Source organism: Scyliorhinus torazame, chromosome 17 (genome assembly GCF_047496885.1).
Source record: "Scyliorhinus torazame isolate Kashiwa2021f chromosome 17, sScyTor2.1, whole genome shotgun sequence".
In the NCBI taxonomy this organism is placed as follows: domain Eukaryota; kingdom Metazoa; phylum Chordata; class Chondrichthyes; order Carcharhiniformes; family Scyliorhinidae; genus Scyliorhinus; species Scyliorhinus torazame.
This window is the reverse complement of record NC_092723.1, coordinates 56,098,383-56,115,749: the sequence shown is the minus strand read 5'-3', so window position 1 is coordinate 56,115,749 and position 17,367 is coordinate 56,098,383. Positions and strand designations below refer to the sequence as shown.

The 17,367-nt window shown below is 46.7% G+C and overlaps 1 protein-coding gene across 7 annotated transcripts in view; it reads left to right on the top strand.

The window, feature by feature from the left end:
• Positions 1-17,367, top strand: part of ppfia4 (PTPRF interacting protein alpha 4) — a 791,036-nt gene that overhangs the window by 576,655 nt on the left and 197,014 nt on the right. For all 7 annotated transcript variants that reach the window (XM_072480454.1, XM_072480451.1, XM_072480452.1 and 4 more), the window contains exons 3-4: positions 4,881-5,045; positions 11,134-11,208. In XM_072480454.1, the coding sequence (XP_072336555.1) occupies positions 4,881-5,045; positions 11,134-11,208 (240 nt within the window). The remainder of the gene's footprint in view (positions 1-4,880; positions 5,046-11,133; positions 11,209-17,367) is intronic.

Below are 17,367 nucleotides of genomic sequence, written 5' to 3'. Positions count from 1 at the left end.
AACTTGTGACATCTTCAATATATTCTTTTAATTTCTTCTTCCAGTTTTTTTACCCATTGGTTTAAAATGAAAGCTTCTGAATTCATTTGCAATTATTGTATTATCAATTTTTCTGGCCCATAACATGATAAATGTAAGAAGTCTTACAACACCCGGTTAAAGTCCAACTGGTTTGTTTCAAATCACTAAGTTTTGGAGCACTGCCCCTTCCTCACCTGAGCAGGGGCAGTTAAGAGTCAGCTGCATTGCTGCGGGTCTAGAGTCACATGTAGGTGTTTTTTTAAAAATTTAGAATATCCAATTCATTCTTACCAATTAAGGGGCAATTTAGCGTGGCCAATCCACCTAGCCTGCACATCTTTGGATTGTGGGGGCGAAACCCACGCAAACACAGGGAGAATGTGCAAACTCCACACGGACAATGACCCAGAGCCGGGATCGAACCTGGGACCTCGGTGCCGTGAGGCAGCAGGGCTAACCCACTGCGCCACCGTGCTGCCACACATGTTGGGTTTTTAACGACAATCGACAATGGTTTCATAATCATCATTAAAGAGTTTTAATTCCAGATATTTTATTGAATTTCAATTCCACCACCTGCCGTGGCGGGACTCGAACCAGGGTGCCCAGATCATTATCCTGGGTCTCTGGATTACTAGTCCAGCGACAATACCACTATGCCATCGCCCCCCCCCCCCCCCCCCCCCCCCCCCTGAAGTAATGACCAAATAATGTATTTTAGCGATGTCAGCTGCGGAATAAATACTGACCAGGACACCAAGGAGAACTCCCCTTCTCCTTTAAGGTATGGTGCTCCGTGATCTTGTACAGGACCTCACTTTACCATCCCAGCTGGAAAACGGCACTCGTCCAGTGCAGCATCACTGCACTGGAGGGTAAGCCTCGATTTTGTGTTGAAGTATTTGGAGGGGGACTGCAACCTTAGACGCAGGGGCAAGAGTGCTTCCTCTGAGCCGAAACTAAAGAGCTAGAAGCACGTGGAAATAGGAAAGCTGGTGAGATGTATAGCACAAATGCCTAGAAGAAATATAGTAAGAAAATAAGAGGAGGAGGAGAATTAGGAGAGAAATAAAACACTTTTGCGAGGCTGACTGACCTTTGCATATTTCCATAATTCCCCTCGCATTTTGTACTCCTTTCTGTTTTTAAGATAAATTCTGCATCAATCACCTTGCCTTCTGCCTTGTTGGGCTTTACTGTACTTCTAATCAACCTCTTACATAAATATATAAAGTTGATATAATTGCTAAACCATTCCAGCTAATCCACTAATGAAAGCTTCATTGTCACCAAGGAAAGGGCATGGATGGTTAGTCTTTTTCTCTGTCTTCAATGGAAATTGTCATATTTTACTTAATCGAAGATAACTCCACTCTTTGTTAGCTGTCAAATTCTTGGACAACAGCAGCTAAAAAGATCGACTTAAACTCTCCTTTTTGTTTTACAATCTTCATATGCTACTGTATAAAACTTCCCTTTACTCCCCAGCTTTAATTATGTCTTCATTCAGCCAGCTATATACTTTGTGCCCTATTCCAACTGCTACTTTCAGCTTCCCCTACTAAATTGCTAATGATCCATTAATTAGTGTAATGGCCCAACTTCAGTCATTATAGTCATCCTTTTTACAAGGTGGCCAGGTTTCTTCTGAGCAAAGCCTTTGATTTATTGAAACCTCCCCTTCCGTATTCTCACTACTTATCTTTTCTAGCTCTTACAAACGAATGCGTTCCATTCCACCATCCCCCCGCGAAAAAAAATTATCTTGGATTTTTGTCCGTTTAAAAATTATGTTTATTTTCCTTCTCTCTCCAGTTCTCCCTGGGCCAGTTCCAGGGGAGGCCTGCTACCATCTGTCATGCTTCAGGCCGCCTTATTTCTTACTTCTGCCGGGAGACTTACCAATGGGTCAGTCTCCATTTTCTCCCTTTTCCACTCCTCCTCCTTACCACTAGATTTTGTGGAGCCGTTTTACTGAGCTGGGTGCCAGCTTCAACCACTTGGAATAAATAGACTCAGTTCATAGGCTTTCATAGAAGTTACAGTGTAGAAAGAGGCCATTCGGCCCATCGAGTTTGTATGGGCCCATGGAAAGAACCCTGCTTAAGCCCAGGCCATCCCAGCAACCCGCCCTAATTTTTTGGACACTAAGGGGCAATTTATCATGGCCAATCCACCTAATCTGCACATCTTTAGACTGTGGGAGGAAACCGGCGCACCCGGAGGAAACCCACGCAGACACGGGGAGAACGTGCAGACTCCACACAGACAGTCACCTGAGGCCGGAATTGAACTTGGGACCCTGGAGCTGTGAGACAGCATTGCTAACTGTGCCACTGTGCCGTTTGTGGGCACAAACGCTCGTTCTGCTATTCTCTGAGAAACAATATTGAAACACTTGTGTATTGTAACATCACTTTACCGAACCCACCGCAATTCTTAGCTTCACCCATTTCAATTTCACCCGTTTTGCCACCCTTCAGCCACCTTTCAACTATTGAAGTCAGCTTCACTTTTCATTGTCCATTGTCAGCAATCGCGTCCAGCTGGATCCCATTGCTGTTCTTTCACTATTTACCAGCCTTTTTTGCCATACAAAACAATTTTTTGTGCATTAGTGTGTTTTTACTTTCGTTCATCACAATGAATTTCAATATATTGGGATCTGAATGATTGCACTGTGTGTTAAAGGTATTAAATTGAAATCAACCAAATGTCCATGCATGGTCAGGATTAAAAGAGAGAAATCTATTGCAAGACAGTTTAATCTATTTATTTGTCTGTGTGGGTAAAATGTATGCTGGATTAGATACAAGTGATAATGGTCTTCATCCAATTTACTGCTATTCAATCGATACCCCTTCCATCTTGGTAACATTTCTCTGTTTCTAGACTGTCGCTCCTACTCGCTCTCTATATCTCTTCATGCTCTCCCTCGCTCCCATTCTCGTTCATTCTCCCTCTCTCCCTACTCCCCTGCCCCACCTCTCTCTCTGCTTGCCCCCTCTCTCTCCGCCTTCCCCCACTCTCTCCGCCTTCCCCCACTCTCTCCGCCTTCCCCCTCTCTCTCCGCATGCACCCTCTCTCTCTCCGCATGCCCCCTCTCTCCGCCTGCCCCCTCTCTCTCTCCGCCTGCCCCCTCTCTCCGCCTGCCCCCTCTCTCTCCGCCTGCTCCCTCTCTCTCTCTGCCTGCCCCCTCTCTCCGCCTGCCCCCTCTCTCTCTTCTCCTGCCCCCTCTCTCCACCTGTCCCCCTCTCTCTCCGCCTGCCCCCCCTCTCTCTCCACCTGCCCCCTCTCTCTCTCCGCCTGCCCCCTCTCTCTCTCCGCCTGCCCCCTCTCTCTCTCCGCCTGCCCCCTCTCTCTCTCCGCCTGCTCCCTCTCTCTCTCCGCCTGCTCCCTCTCTCTCTCCGCCTGCTCCCTCTCTCTCTCCGCCTGCTCCCTCTCTCTCTCCGCCTGCTCCCTCTCTCTCTCCGCCTGCTCCCTCTCTCTCCGCCTGCTCCCCCTCTCTCTCCGCCTGCTCCCTCTCTCTCTCTGCCTGCTCCCTTTCTCTCTCCGCCTGCTCCCTCTCTCTCCGCCTGCTCCCCCTCTCTCTCCGCCTGCTCCCTCTCTCTCTCTGCCTGCTCCCTTTCTCTCTCCGCCTGCTCCCTCTCTCTCTCCGCCTGCCCCCTCTCTCTCTCCGCCTGCCCCCTCTCTCTCTCCGCCTGCCCCCTCTCTCTCTCCGCCTGCCCCCTCTCTCTCTCCGCCTGCCCCCTCTCTCTCTCCGCCTGCCCCCTCTCTCTCTCCGCCTGCCCCCTCTCTCTCTCCGCCTGCCCCCTCTCTCTCTCCGCATGCCCCCTCTCGCTCTCCGCCTGCCCCCTCTCTCTCTCCGCCTGCCCCCTCTCTCTCTCCGCCTGCCCCCTCTCTCTCGCCCCACTTGCCCCCTCTCTCTCTCGCCCTGCCTTTCCTCTCTCTCGAGCCGCCTGCCCCCTCTCTATAGCCCAGCCTGTCCCCTCTCTATAGCCCAGCCTGTCCCCTCTCTATTGCCCCGCCTGCCACCTCTCTCTCTCTGCCTGCCCCCCTCTCTCGGCCCGCCTGTCCCCTCGCTCTCTCGGCCCGCCTGTCCCCTCGCTCTCTCGGCCCGCCTGTCCCCTCGCTCTCTCGCCCCGCCTGGCCCCTCGCTCTCTCGCCCCGCCTGGCCCCTCTCTCTCGCCCTGCCTGCCCCCTTTCTCTCTCTCGCCCCGCGTGCCCCCTCTCTCTCTCTCTCGCCCTGCCTGCCCCCTCTCTCTCTCTCTCCCTGCCTGTTGATGAAAGATGATACTGGAGCCAAAATTGACTTAATCTTACATTTATTTAGATTGAAACATTGCGAGCATATACCTCCTACCCCAACCACACCAGTACTTCAATAGTCTCTGTGTGTGCTCAAGTGAAGCCTAATTGGCACTCTCCACTTGCATACAATTAAACACACTTGATATATAATTAACATTAAGCTCTTTAATGTTCTCTCCAAACCTCTCTGCCCCGCTCCCATTATTTCCACCTTTAAGATGCTCCTTAAAACTTAATGCTTTGATCAAACTTTTGAACGCAAAATTTCCTCTGTGGCTCGGATATTATTAATAACTCTCTGGTGAAACGTCTTGTGTCGTTTTACTGAATTAAGGTGCTATACAAATGCAGGTTGTTTGTTGCTGTCACCAATACCTGAATTCCGAACCATATTGAAATATTTATGGCTACATGTAAAGGGATGTCCAGCATGTGCTGGGACATTTGATCACCTAATTGTAAATGTTGAACCCTTTTGTTTCTGATTAACTTGGTAACATAGTCGCAGTAACATCAAACTAATTTATGTTACCATGTTTTTTCAACAGCTATTACTTGAACATCTGGAGTGCCTTGTGTCGAGACATGAGAGATCGTTGCGAATGACTGTGGTTAAACGACAATCACAATCCCCATCAGGGGTTTCCAGTGAAGTAGAGGTTCTGAAGGCGCTGAAGTCATTATTTGAACATCATAAAGCTTTGGATGAAAAGGTGAGATGGGCGGGGGGGGTTGTGTGAAGCTTCTTTAAATACTTGAATAAAATGCTATTACCCATTTACTGTGGATTTGAACTGGAATTGACTCCGCCAAAGTCACAATGTGATTGACGGTCGCTGCATGTGACTTTGGATTTTAGCTGAATCTGGCCAAATACTGAGAGATGGCAACACCTGACATTATTGGCCCTAAATGTGAAAAGCTTTGCTGGTAGCTCTGAATGCCTCACCACAATTACGGAGACTTATAAATTGAATATTTGTTATATTGTGTTTATCTCTGTGCTGTGGTTTTCATTATATGTGATCTACCGCAAACCCATTTTGCTTCTGACATAAATACGATGGCAGTGGGAATACAGTGTTCTGTTGTGGTACTCCTTGCATATGAATGAGAATAAACAGAGCAGCATAAAAGAAAATATGGTTGCTCGAAGGGCTGACCTGGAATTTTGCATCTAATTCCTCAGATTTCCACTATTTTTATAAGGATTATGATTATAGATTTGTGTACTGAGGAATTCCTGTTAGAATTGATTTTGCTCTATAGCTGTAAACTGAAATTGAAATATTTAGATGTGGCTTTTTGAACACTGCTATCAGCTATTTACTGTCGACGCGAATAATGATTGGCCATCGAAGCCTTTGTGGTTGGCAGCTCCGAGTTACCACTTTGGTTTTTCACCTCATCTGCATCTACCCTGTGGTTAATTCCCAGTAAAGCTGGATTGCAAACTATAACCCACACGAGGCCTACGGGGATGGACCAATTAGCCTCCCCCTGAGCTTCGTACGGGTGAAAACATCCACACAAACCATATAGATTGGCATTGAGGATTTCACACAACCTATTAGGAATGTGAGTGCATCCAAAGTCAACTATCCTACTACAGGGAGATGACTGGATCAGTTACAACTGACACTGTGTGAGCATCAGCAGCGTCCTTACACAATATAGATCTGTAATTAAGCTTAAGAGAGCACATTTTAAAATTTGTATCTACACAAACAGGTCAGTGGGAACCAAGAGCACAGCTATTTCTTCTCTGTAGTTTGAAAGATTACTGGTTTCAGATGTTTATCGGAACTGGAAACCTTGTTTGTAAGTAAAAGTGTATTTTTACTTTAATCAATGGAATGACTATATTTACTTCCATTGCAATTCACAGTGTGGAAAGAGCCTGCGCTCGGGCAATTTAGAACTGATCCCCCTACTGTGCTGTCCCCCACGGCCCTGTCTCTATTGGTTTCAAATAATAGTGCTGTTTGCCTTAAAAGCTGCACAGCATCTTCATCTACTGTTGCCTCTTACAGATCTTTGCATGTCCATACGTGAAGACATTGCTCCTTTAGCCTCTCTTCCTTAGTTCATGGTTCTTCATTATCTGATTACTCTGGCATATAATCCTTCCCTATTAACTGTATTAAAACCTCTTTGTGATTTACAAAAGGAGCTCTATTAATTCCCCTCTTGGCCCCTCGGCTTCAGTGGAAATCATCCCAGTATCTGAAGCTTCTCCCTAGAACCGTAATGCCATTCTCAACATCATCCTTATTAAAACATATGCCATAGAACCACTATAGCTTTGGCGACCTCTATAATGTGGGTTTTAGCGACCTCTATAATGTGGCACTTGAGACTGCATACAGTGGCTTAATATTTTGTGGTGATCTACCATTTCATCTCTTTCTCTCAATCCATGACATTGGCCGTGATTCTCTGTTCCCGCTGCTAAGATCAGCGGGGCAGAATTGGGATTCTGGCAAATGGGTTGTGAGTCTCCGTGTCCGCCCTGCTGGCCATAGCGGGTTTCCCAACGGCATATGACCTGGCAGGACCATGCAAATAACTTATTAAAGCTATTTTGCATGTCATTGATGGGCAGTATGCACCATTCATAAGTCAGGTGGGGTGCTCCACCCACCCTCGTTCACGCCAGCCGAGAGTCCCACTACCGTGAATTGGTGTAAGTATTGAGGAGCGACGACCTGGCGGATTCCAGTCCGAGGGCTGGCAAGGTGGTAAATATCTTCCCTACAATAGCTGCCCAGGGTGCCGAGAGGGGTCCTTCCTGGGGGGTGGGGTCAAGGGGGCTTCTGCTGAGTTGGAGGGCTCAGGGCAGGGGTCTTCCCTGGGATGGGGTTCCTTTGGCTGCTCTCCCCAGCTGTATCCTTTAAACCTATTAAACATATGTAAAAGTAAAAGTTTTTCAATAATACTCCTATAGCATTTAAACAGTCACTCATTATCTCATAAACACACATCCATAATAATAAAGTGAAAATGATCTCATCTTCACCCTTAAACCCTTTAGAAACTATGTCAGTATGTCAAGTTTAAAGGTCTGTGAGATGAAGGTGAAAGAGTTATGCCTTTAAAGTGATGGAAACCTTTGAAGTGGTTTTCAGAGTGGTTTTCGCACTGTTAATTTCATTGCCTTATTGAAGGCAGTGTGTATGGCTCGGCAGCTGAATGCTTTGAACTGGATTGTTTACATTTAAATTCACACTCCATTGCCTCCTAAAAGCATCGTGATTGGCGGCTCGCTGGACATTCAAAGCGATGAATCTGATTCTTTATTTTTATAGTACCGCAAGGATCCATGAAGTCAGGGTAGCAGCTGTTTCTCTAACCCCAATTTGTTTAATGAGTCTGCCTCTTTGTTTTCGATTGCTTCATAGAAAGTGAAGTGGCAGCCCCCTACAACTGTTATTTCCTCGAAAACAAAGAAACAGACTCAGAAAAATTGTGTTAGAGAAACAGCTCCTAACCTGACTTAATATATCCCTGTAGAGCTATAAAAATAAACAATCTGATTCCATTCATCAACGCCCTTCAAGATCTGTCCTTCAGTCGGATGGTAAGGGGTGGCGCAGCGGTTAGCACGGCTGCCTCACAGGCCAGGAACCCGGGTTCAATTCCAGGACTTGATGACTGTGTGGCGTTTCTACTTTCTCCCCGTGTCTGCATGGATTTCCTCCGGGTGCACCGTCTTCCTCCCACAATCAAGAGGTTCAGGTTAGGAGGATTGGCCATGCTAAATTGCCCCTTAGTGTTCAATGGTAGCAGTATGAGGATGAGTTTGGAAGTTGAGAAGGGGTACAAGGAGAAAAAATCCGTGATCCTGACACAGTGACACGGGATGCCACGAGTTCTGTTGCAGCAGCGTTATGATGCAGAGAATCATGGAGCCCAGGAGATGCAGGCATCCTCATTACCTGCTGGTTCTGCTCTGCTCTGTACTATGTGTGGATCATGGCATGCATGAGAGAGGGAAGAATGTCACTGATTGTTCAGCTCTGTGTTTGGATAATGTGCTTGCGACAGCAGAATAACTGGAGAAAGGTGAAGCCAGCGAGAAGTGGATGTATGAATGTGTGTGAGCGAGGTGGGTGGTAACTGGATGGCAGATACGAGTCCTGAGTGCTAGAGACTGCTTCTGGGTGAGCGATGGGAATGCGGTATATTGAGCAACATGAGAAGTTGTTGGAGCGGTGGACCAGTGATGTCATTTGAAAGTGCGTTCGCTTGAATACTTAAAATCATAGAATCCCTACAGTGTAGAAGGGAAGGAGGCCATTCAGCCCATCGAGTCTGTGCCGATCCTCTGAAAGAGCACCCTACCCAGGTCCATTCCCCTGCCTCATCCCCGTAACCCCAAATAATCTTTGGACACAAAGGAGCAGGTTAGCATGGCCATTCCATCTTTGGACTGTGGGAGGAAACCGGAGCACCCGGAGGAAACCCATGCAAACACTGGGCGAATCTGCAGAACCCACAAAATCTCACAAGGTCGGAATCAAACCTGGGTCCCTGGCTCTGTGAGGCAGCAATGCTAATCACTTGTGTGGAGTCTTGGCATCGCTACCAGGTTGTTGAGACTGGACACTGATTTAACCTCCAAAGCTACCTGCTCCCATTCTCTTCTCAAAGTTGTGTTTCAAGATTTTCTGGCTCCTGCAGAACTATGCTTAACTTCCTGTATGCCTCCAGTACTCCATTTCTCTTCACTGCTGTTCCATTTTCCTTTTTTTTCACAATTGCAGGAATAATAATCAGCTACATCTTCCCGTAATTCATTGCAGCCTCCCTCGAAAAGGAAAGGCAGCCTTTAGGAACAGAAGGCTGGCTGCACCATGTGCGTTCTGCAAATGCTGCTCAGCTCCCTGCGGAGTGCAGAAGCAGACAGCAGTGAGGCAAATATTCAGCCTTAATTGTAAATGCTAGCCTGAAATGTAGGCACTGCCTTCATCTTTCAGAAATGACCGAGGCATTTTAATCCCGTCACCTGACAAATGGCCTACACCAGTTTTGAGTTCTATATTGCTAAGTTTGAATGTTCCCAGGACAGTTACCAAATTGTAACCTGGTGAGAGAGCATTATAAAATATAGAAATGTCAGGTTTCTATCTGCAGTTCTCCACATGATAAATTCAAAATCTGTGTATTTTTGGAGTGACTCCTGTCGTGATGTGACTCATGGAGAATATTAGCATTCTGCTTAAATTAATGGCTTCTTTATCTACCCACGTAAAGGTAGCCCAGAATAAAACTCCAACTAGTCTGCCAGCATATCAGAAACTTGACAATACAAGAAAATTGAAATGTGGCAGAAGAGATCATCAGAGAGTGACAGATAGCCATGCATATCAGTCAGTGTTCAGCAATGTGTATTAGTCTGTGTTGCTCACACAGACTGCCACTGGTCTCCAACTGTTAATAACACATGGAGCTTCCACGCGAGTTGAGAACATGCCTGTTTGTCATTATTATATTTTAAGGCGATTGGAACTCCCTATCCATTTTAACTACTGGGTCTGATTAGTTTATTGATGAGTTGGGCAATTCACTAAATGGGAGGTGGTTTTGTATCCTGACTGTGAATCTCAGTGATTTCTTTTGTTGCTGAGTTTTTAAATTGTTTTATTTTAAATTGTTCACACGTTTACCAATGATCCTTTTACCGCCTTGGGTATATTCAGAGTTTAGACCTTACCCTTGCCCTTCAGGATATGTGGCAGACTAATGCTGTGTTTGATTTATTCCAAAAGCTCTCATTGTCACCTGTTGATTTCCCCTTTAAAGAGCATCTGCTGCCATGCTGACCGTTTAAGAAGAAAAGCATAGTAGTGTCAAGATGAGCGTAGTTTTTTTTCTCCATATCTCTTTCCTGCTCTCCCAGCATCATGGCTAGCTCCGCATATAATTATTGTACCACATTTAGATCAGAGCAAAGCAGTCTCTGCTTCATGGAAAACTAGCATTATTATCTCTGGGGTCAGATTGACTCTATCGCACACATCAGCACAGGATTGCCAATGAAAGGTCAAATTTGTGCCTGCAATATACTGGGGATCTCTCATGCTTTTGGAGTTGCGGTTAGACCCATATCAAACATGCTGTTCCGTAACGGCTTTTGTTCTACAATATGGCAACACATTGATGCCAGATGTGCACCCATTCAGAGAGTGGAAATGAATGAATGAAGAATTAATGAATATCGCTTATTGTCACACGTAGGCTTCAAATGAAGTTACTGTGAAAAGCCCCTAGTCACCACATTCCGGCGCCTGTTCGGGGAGGCTGGTATGGGAATTGAACCGTGCTGCTGGCCTGCCTTGGTCTGCTTTAAAAGCCAGCGATTTAGCCCAGTGTGGGAATCACCAAATAGTTCACAAGTGGAGCAACGGTGAATACCCAGGTTGGTGCAATCATCGTGTTCTTGAAAATAAACATGCCTCCCATCCTAGTGCGTATTATAACCATACCCTAGCAGGTTGCTGTTCCCACAGCTTAATGGTTGGCTGCTGGGAAGTCATGTACCACACTGCTCCTCTGCACCCCCCCACCCCCACCATCCCCTTACAAACCCGTATAAGCACAGCATGGCTCGGGTATGTAATTTGTTATGCTAGGTTGTTATGAGTGTGAAACTGGGTGGTAGTGTTCGCTCAAACAACCTGCTGCACCAGTATTGTGCTGCTCTAATCCCAACTCGCTCTCCACATGTTCAGTTCTATTCATTTAACTGACGATGAACCACAGAGTGCTTGAATGCATTTCCTGTTCTTCTTCCTCCAGGTTCGTGAGCGTCTCCGAGTTTCACTGGAGAGAGTATCAACACTAGAAGAACAACTGTCTTCAGCCAATCAGGAGGTAGGACTGCAAATTTCTCTCCAGATTCTGTTTGTTGTGCGTCATTACAAGCACTCCAAAGAGTTTAATGATGTACTTGTGTATTGGTGCTAACTCAAGTCTGTTGAAGTGAATTTATGATTTTTGCGTATTTCAGTTTGGGCACAATTGACCTTGTGACATTTATGCTGCACAAAACTGTGGTGGGGAGGGGGCTTCATAGAGCTGGTTCAGAGAACCCTTTAAAAACAGTCCCCCGATCAACACAGAAAGAACCCCCCCCTCCCGTAGACTTGGGGGAACCACCCCCAAAAGCGCCAGGGCTCTCTTTCTTCCCCCACCCACAAACCCTGCCCCTAATGGGGCTCAGCAAAGGGTCACCCCTGACACTGACACAGGTAGCACTGTTGGATTGGCACTTACCTTTGTTCCCCCTCGACCGATTCATTTTTTAAAATTGCTATTGTAAACCTCGCAGACATGACGTGACACTGGTGAGGTTTGAATATTCAGTGTGGGGGCATCATGTGGCGGGGGGCTTGTTACTGATATTAAAATGTATGCAAAAGCATTAAGATGAGGTCCTTGCACTTTGTGGGGGGGACCCTCGTTACATCAGCAGCGAAGGGAAGGGAGATTACATAGATTACATAGAATTTACAGTGCAGAAGGAGGCCATTCAGCCCATCGAGCCTACACCGGCCCTTGGAAAGAGCACCCCCATTTTAAGCCCAGAACTCCGCCCCATACCCGTAACCCAGCAACCCCACCCAACCCCTTTGGACATTAAGGGCAATTTAGCATGGCCAATCCACCTAACCTGCACATCTTTGGACTGTGGGAGGAAACCGGAGCACCCCGAGAAAACCCACGCAGACACTGGGAGAATGTGCAGACTCCGCACAGACCGTGACCCAAGCTGGGAATCGAACCTGGGACCCTGGAGCTGTGAAGCGACAATGCTAACCACTGTGCTACCGTGCCGCCCTGAATTGGGAAATGAGATCTCGGAGGCGAGAATCCCGATTCTGGGGCGATTTGGCATTGCATCACTGTTCTCGCTGACGGCGGACACGGGTGCAATATCACCCCCCACAGCAACTATTTATTGTAGAATATAACAATGTATAGATAGATGTACAAGATAGTCGGCTTCTTCAGTCTAAGCCATGAGCATTCTCTACTCTGTCTACTATGAGTGAATTTTCACGAGCATCAAAGAAAGGCTGACCAATAATGCACATCTGGGTTGCCAGCTCTAGCTGGACATCCATGGAGATTTCGTCACATGACTTCCTGCCTCCAACTACGCCACCCAGGAAATTGTGGGGGTGGAGGTCAGGCCAGACCTAATGATGGCCATCTTTGGGGTATCAGAAATGGAGGGGAAGGGGGTCGATTTTGTGGCCTTTGCCTCTCTAATTGCCCGGCGAAGGATGTTGCTAAATTAGAGGTCGGATACACCGTTCTGCTCCCATGTCTTATGGTGGATGAAAGTAGCCATCACAGTTTGCTTGCACGCACGGATGCAGTCTTGTAGCTCCAGTCTTCACTATTGAGTGCCATGATGTAATCACACCCAGTGATCCGATGCCAATTGACTGGCTGTCCATTGTGACACCCATCAATGACAACGTTAAATAATCTCAGCAGAAATGGTTCCAAACACCACTTGAACGTAATAAAACCATTTAACTTTTGTTAACTTTTAGTTCAAAACTTAGTGCAGCAACTAATTTTATGGTGTAGAACTGGGAAAAATAGGCTTACCTTACATCCGACTCTTGAGGGACTCCTTTATTTTCTCTTCAGTTCCCCCTATGGTCATAAAACAAACGACAATAAAAAAAACGGATAAGTTCATCGGGACAGCTATCACATCAGCATTGAGAGTTGTTAGATTTTAGAATGTTTTCAACACAACTGACATGAAAGTGTCTCGTGTGCACTGTCGAAAAGTGGTGAGGCCCGCAACATTCTTTTGGGGCTTTTATGCTGACTGCAAATTAGCATCCTCCTTCTGGTGCTGAGGAACCAAATTTGGATCATGTTCTAGTCCTTTTCATTATGGCATAATATGGATAAAAGTGAGTTATTAATTTAATGCATTGATTCAGATAGTTTAGTGTTAAGCATGATTAAAGTATTTAAAAGTTCAGAGGATATAACCTGAGAATCTGATGCTCAGTTGGTTGATGATAAGAGATTTTCAAAATCAAGAGGGGTCTGGAGAGAGTAAATAGGGAGAAACTGTTCCTGTTAGAAAAAGTGCACTGGTTTAAAGGTGATTGGCAAAGAAGCAATGGTGAGCTACAGTGAATGGTTAGGATCCGGAATGACTGTGTGTGGGAGACAGAATCAATTGAGGCCATTGGATAATTGCCTGAAGCCAAGAATGTGCAGGGCACTGGGATGGGAGTGGGACAACTTGTGTTGGTCCTTCAGAGAGCTAGCACAAACATGATGGGCCAATTGCCATCCTTCTGCACCATAACCTTCCATGATTCTATCAATCTTTTGTTCTGTTGTGTGTTCAAAACGTATTGAAGCCGACATGGTTATTTTTATTACTTTCAAGCGATGCTCGGAACCATTTTCGTAGAGGTTAGTTTACCTCAGCTACTGATGGGTGTCACAAGGGCCAACAAGTCAAATAGAATCCTATTGAGTTTTCTCCCACTGTTTTTTTAAAAAAAATATTTTAATTTTTTTTTTTACATCTTGTACATAAAACAAAACAATCCCCAACGAAAAGAATAACAAATAACCCCCCACCCACCAACCCCATATAACCCGGAGAATAACCTCATCTGTCCCAGCCTCCCTCCCGAACCCCCTCACTATCAGTTGACGGTAACCCACTCGTTAAAGTGAAGAATAAGTAGACACACTCTCTTATGGAACCCCTCAATCACCCCCCTCAAGGTGACCTTCACCTTCTCAAGATACAGGAACTCCATCAGGTCTCCTAGCCACACTGAGGCATAAGTGGGAGAATCTGACCTCCACCCCAACAGGGCCTGCCTGTGAGCAATCAGCAAGAGAAAGGCTAAAACATCGGCCCCCAAGCCCCGACAGGTCCGACACCCCAAATATACCCCCCATCGACTGGGCACCAAGTCCAACTGCAAGATTACTGACATGGTGCTAAAAACTGTCTCCAACTTCAGGCAAAACTAGAATATATGTACATGGTTGGCCGGACATCCCTCACACCTCGCAAATATCCTCCACCCCCCGTAAACAACCGTCAGGTGCGCCCTGTGCACCACCTTTACCTGTATTAACCCCTGTCTTGCACACAAAGTCGAGATATTCACTCTCCGTAACACCTCCCAAAACAATCCCCCCCCATCCAGCGCTACCCCCAGCTCCTCCTCCCATTTGGCCTTAACCCTCCCCCCCCCCCCCATGGCACCATATCCTCTTCCAGAATCTTCCCATAAATCGCTGAGATTATCCCCTCCTCCAAACTCTGTCATCGACAACACCCTCTCCATGTAAATTCTATGATAATGAGGAAGGCGATGTCACCGGAAACGTCGGAAATACCTTCCTTGCAACGTCCCGCACCTGCGTATATCTAAAGTGCACCCCCCCCCAAACACCACCGTGGAATCCCATACTACCCCGTCAATTCCTCCAAGTTTGCAAACCGCCCCTCCAGGAACAAATCTTTCATTTCAACCACCCTCGCTCTTCCCAGCACCGAAACCTAGCATCCAGTCTCGCCGGCTCAAACGCATGATTCTCTCGGATCGGCATCAGCTTCGACCCCGCCTCAACTTGAAATGTTGGCGAAATTGCCTCCATATCTTCAGCGTGACCAACACCACCGGACTATCCGAATATTTCCCTGGGGCAAACGGAAGCAGTGCAGTTGCCAGTGCCCGCAACCGCGACTTCAACAAGAGCTTGCCTCCTTCCTCACCCACATCGCCTCCAGCTCCCTTCCCCAGCCCGCACCTTCTCAGCATTCACTGCTCAATAATAATACAACAAATTTGGCACCCCCCCCCCCCCCCCCCCCCCCAAACTGTCGCCGTCAACTTGCGTTTTCAATGCCTGTTATTAATCTAATGAACGGTGAATTTCCACTGATAAACTGGAGATGCAGCGCGATGCAAGGAAAGACCACTTGCTCACTTCCAGATATTATGGGTCACCTTGAGAATGCACACGGAACAAATTATATGCATTCTAATTATTTCAAACTCCTTCCTTCTGAAGACTTGCTTCTAAGTATGCAATCTATCTCATCAATATGGTTATCTCCAATTTGCTGTTTAATTGTTTTCAACTTCAGGTCCACAGGTGGCCAGCTGTGAGGGGATTGCTTTGAAGGCATTTTGAGGCTTTGCATACATTTTAAATGCTTTATAAAGATAAAACAATCACGAGTGGACCTTACTCCCTCAGCAGAAAATGAAGCTCGAGGCATTGTACAGCAGGAGAAAGCAAGGTCATGGCCCAGAATTCACTGTGGTAGGCATCAAAAGGTGTCTGTCTTTAGACTTGCCCCTGCACCCTTTAGTTCATAACATAGATTGTCCACAAAGTTGCTGCGAGTGCAAGCTGATAATGACAATGTGAAGGAAGCAAAGCACCTGGAATGTGATCAAATGCAGTATCTCCTTGACCAATGAAATGTTAAAGTGGCAAAATAAACGCATGAAGGACTGAGAAGGAGGTTGCATTATAGAGTGAGAATTCATTGCCAAATCAGGTACAGAACAAGAAATAGAGCTGGAACAAATTTTAGATTAGGAGAGGAAAGAAAGACAAAAGAAAAGTAAGAAAAAAGCTAAATTGTACATTTGAAGATATCTTTGAAAATTGAGAACCTGAAGAAATGACACTCCATTCAGCGAGCTTGTTGAGTCATTTGCAATTATCCTCTTGTTAAAAGGTATTTAGGCTTGCTTTGGGGTTTAAGCAATGTTTCCTCAGAGGGATTACCTTTCTGGAGTGACAGCTGAGAAGTGGGTGGGAGCAGGTAAATTTGAAGGGTCAGCACAGTAGGCAACTGTGAGGTCCTAGGGTGGGGTCCAGTGAAGCACCAGGCTGCATGGGCAGTGTGGGGGCTCTGACATGGGCTGGTGACCAACAGGACACTGACACAAAGGGCATGATGAATGCAGTCGCAGTGATCCCTCGGCCTCGGGCTTCAAAGACCAGCTTCAGGGCACGAGCTGCGTGGATGTCAAATGCTACTGGTCATCATGTCCAGGATCTCTGTGATGTAATCATGTGTGGCTGGCTGCTCAAGAAGTGAGATTCATTCATGAAGCTGAATGCAAAATGGAGTCTTGAAATGAATCAGATGAGCCTCGCCTACCACTGGGGCAAGCCACTTTTCTAATCACATCACTGATCCTTTCTTGACGTGTCAATTATGTCCATTTAGTCAGTATTGTAATGCATGATTGTGCCACTGATTGGCGCCCAATGTATTTATGTGCGACAGATATGAGATGCCGCACAGGTGCAGCCCTGAAATGGGCTTCTGGCATTGAGGTTCAGCGCGGCTCCTTTTTGGGAGCTGAGCTCTCCGAGCATTGAACTCCATGGCTTGCACTCACTTCTCCATAAAAGAGAGGTGACACAGATTTAACCCCGATGCATGTAAGGTGCAAAGGTAACACAGCTCATCAGTCAGCCCTGACATGACAAGTTTAGTGGCAATGTTTCAAGCCTCCAGGAAGTCAGCATGCAAGGCAAGTCAAAACACTCATGTGCCCTCAGTCCTCACCCTTGAGGGGTTAAGTGGGTCACTAAGGCTACCCATCTGTCAGCTGGAGTTGGGAAAGCTTTGTGTGGGGATATGGCCATTGTGTGAGAGCGGTGGGAGCGAGGCTCATTGGAAAGGCGCTCGGCGAGGAGAATGTGCACCGGTGGATGTCCCATATTTTGAGAGAGCTATTGATCAGGGCATAGTCAGGACTACTCATTGCTCATATTTCTGTTTGCTTCCTTTAAATGTTTGGATCACGAGGATTATGGAGCTAGTCGAGCTGGCAGTGCTATTGAATTAAATAGAGCAACAGCAATGACATCAATGTGCGGCTGTACATGGGTAGGTCCAGCGCCTTGTGGAGGAGAGAGTGGCAGAGCCTGCTGATTAACCGGGTGCAGGGCCACATATGGAGGTGGCTCAAAGGAGACACTAGCGGCCAGGGA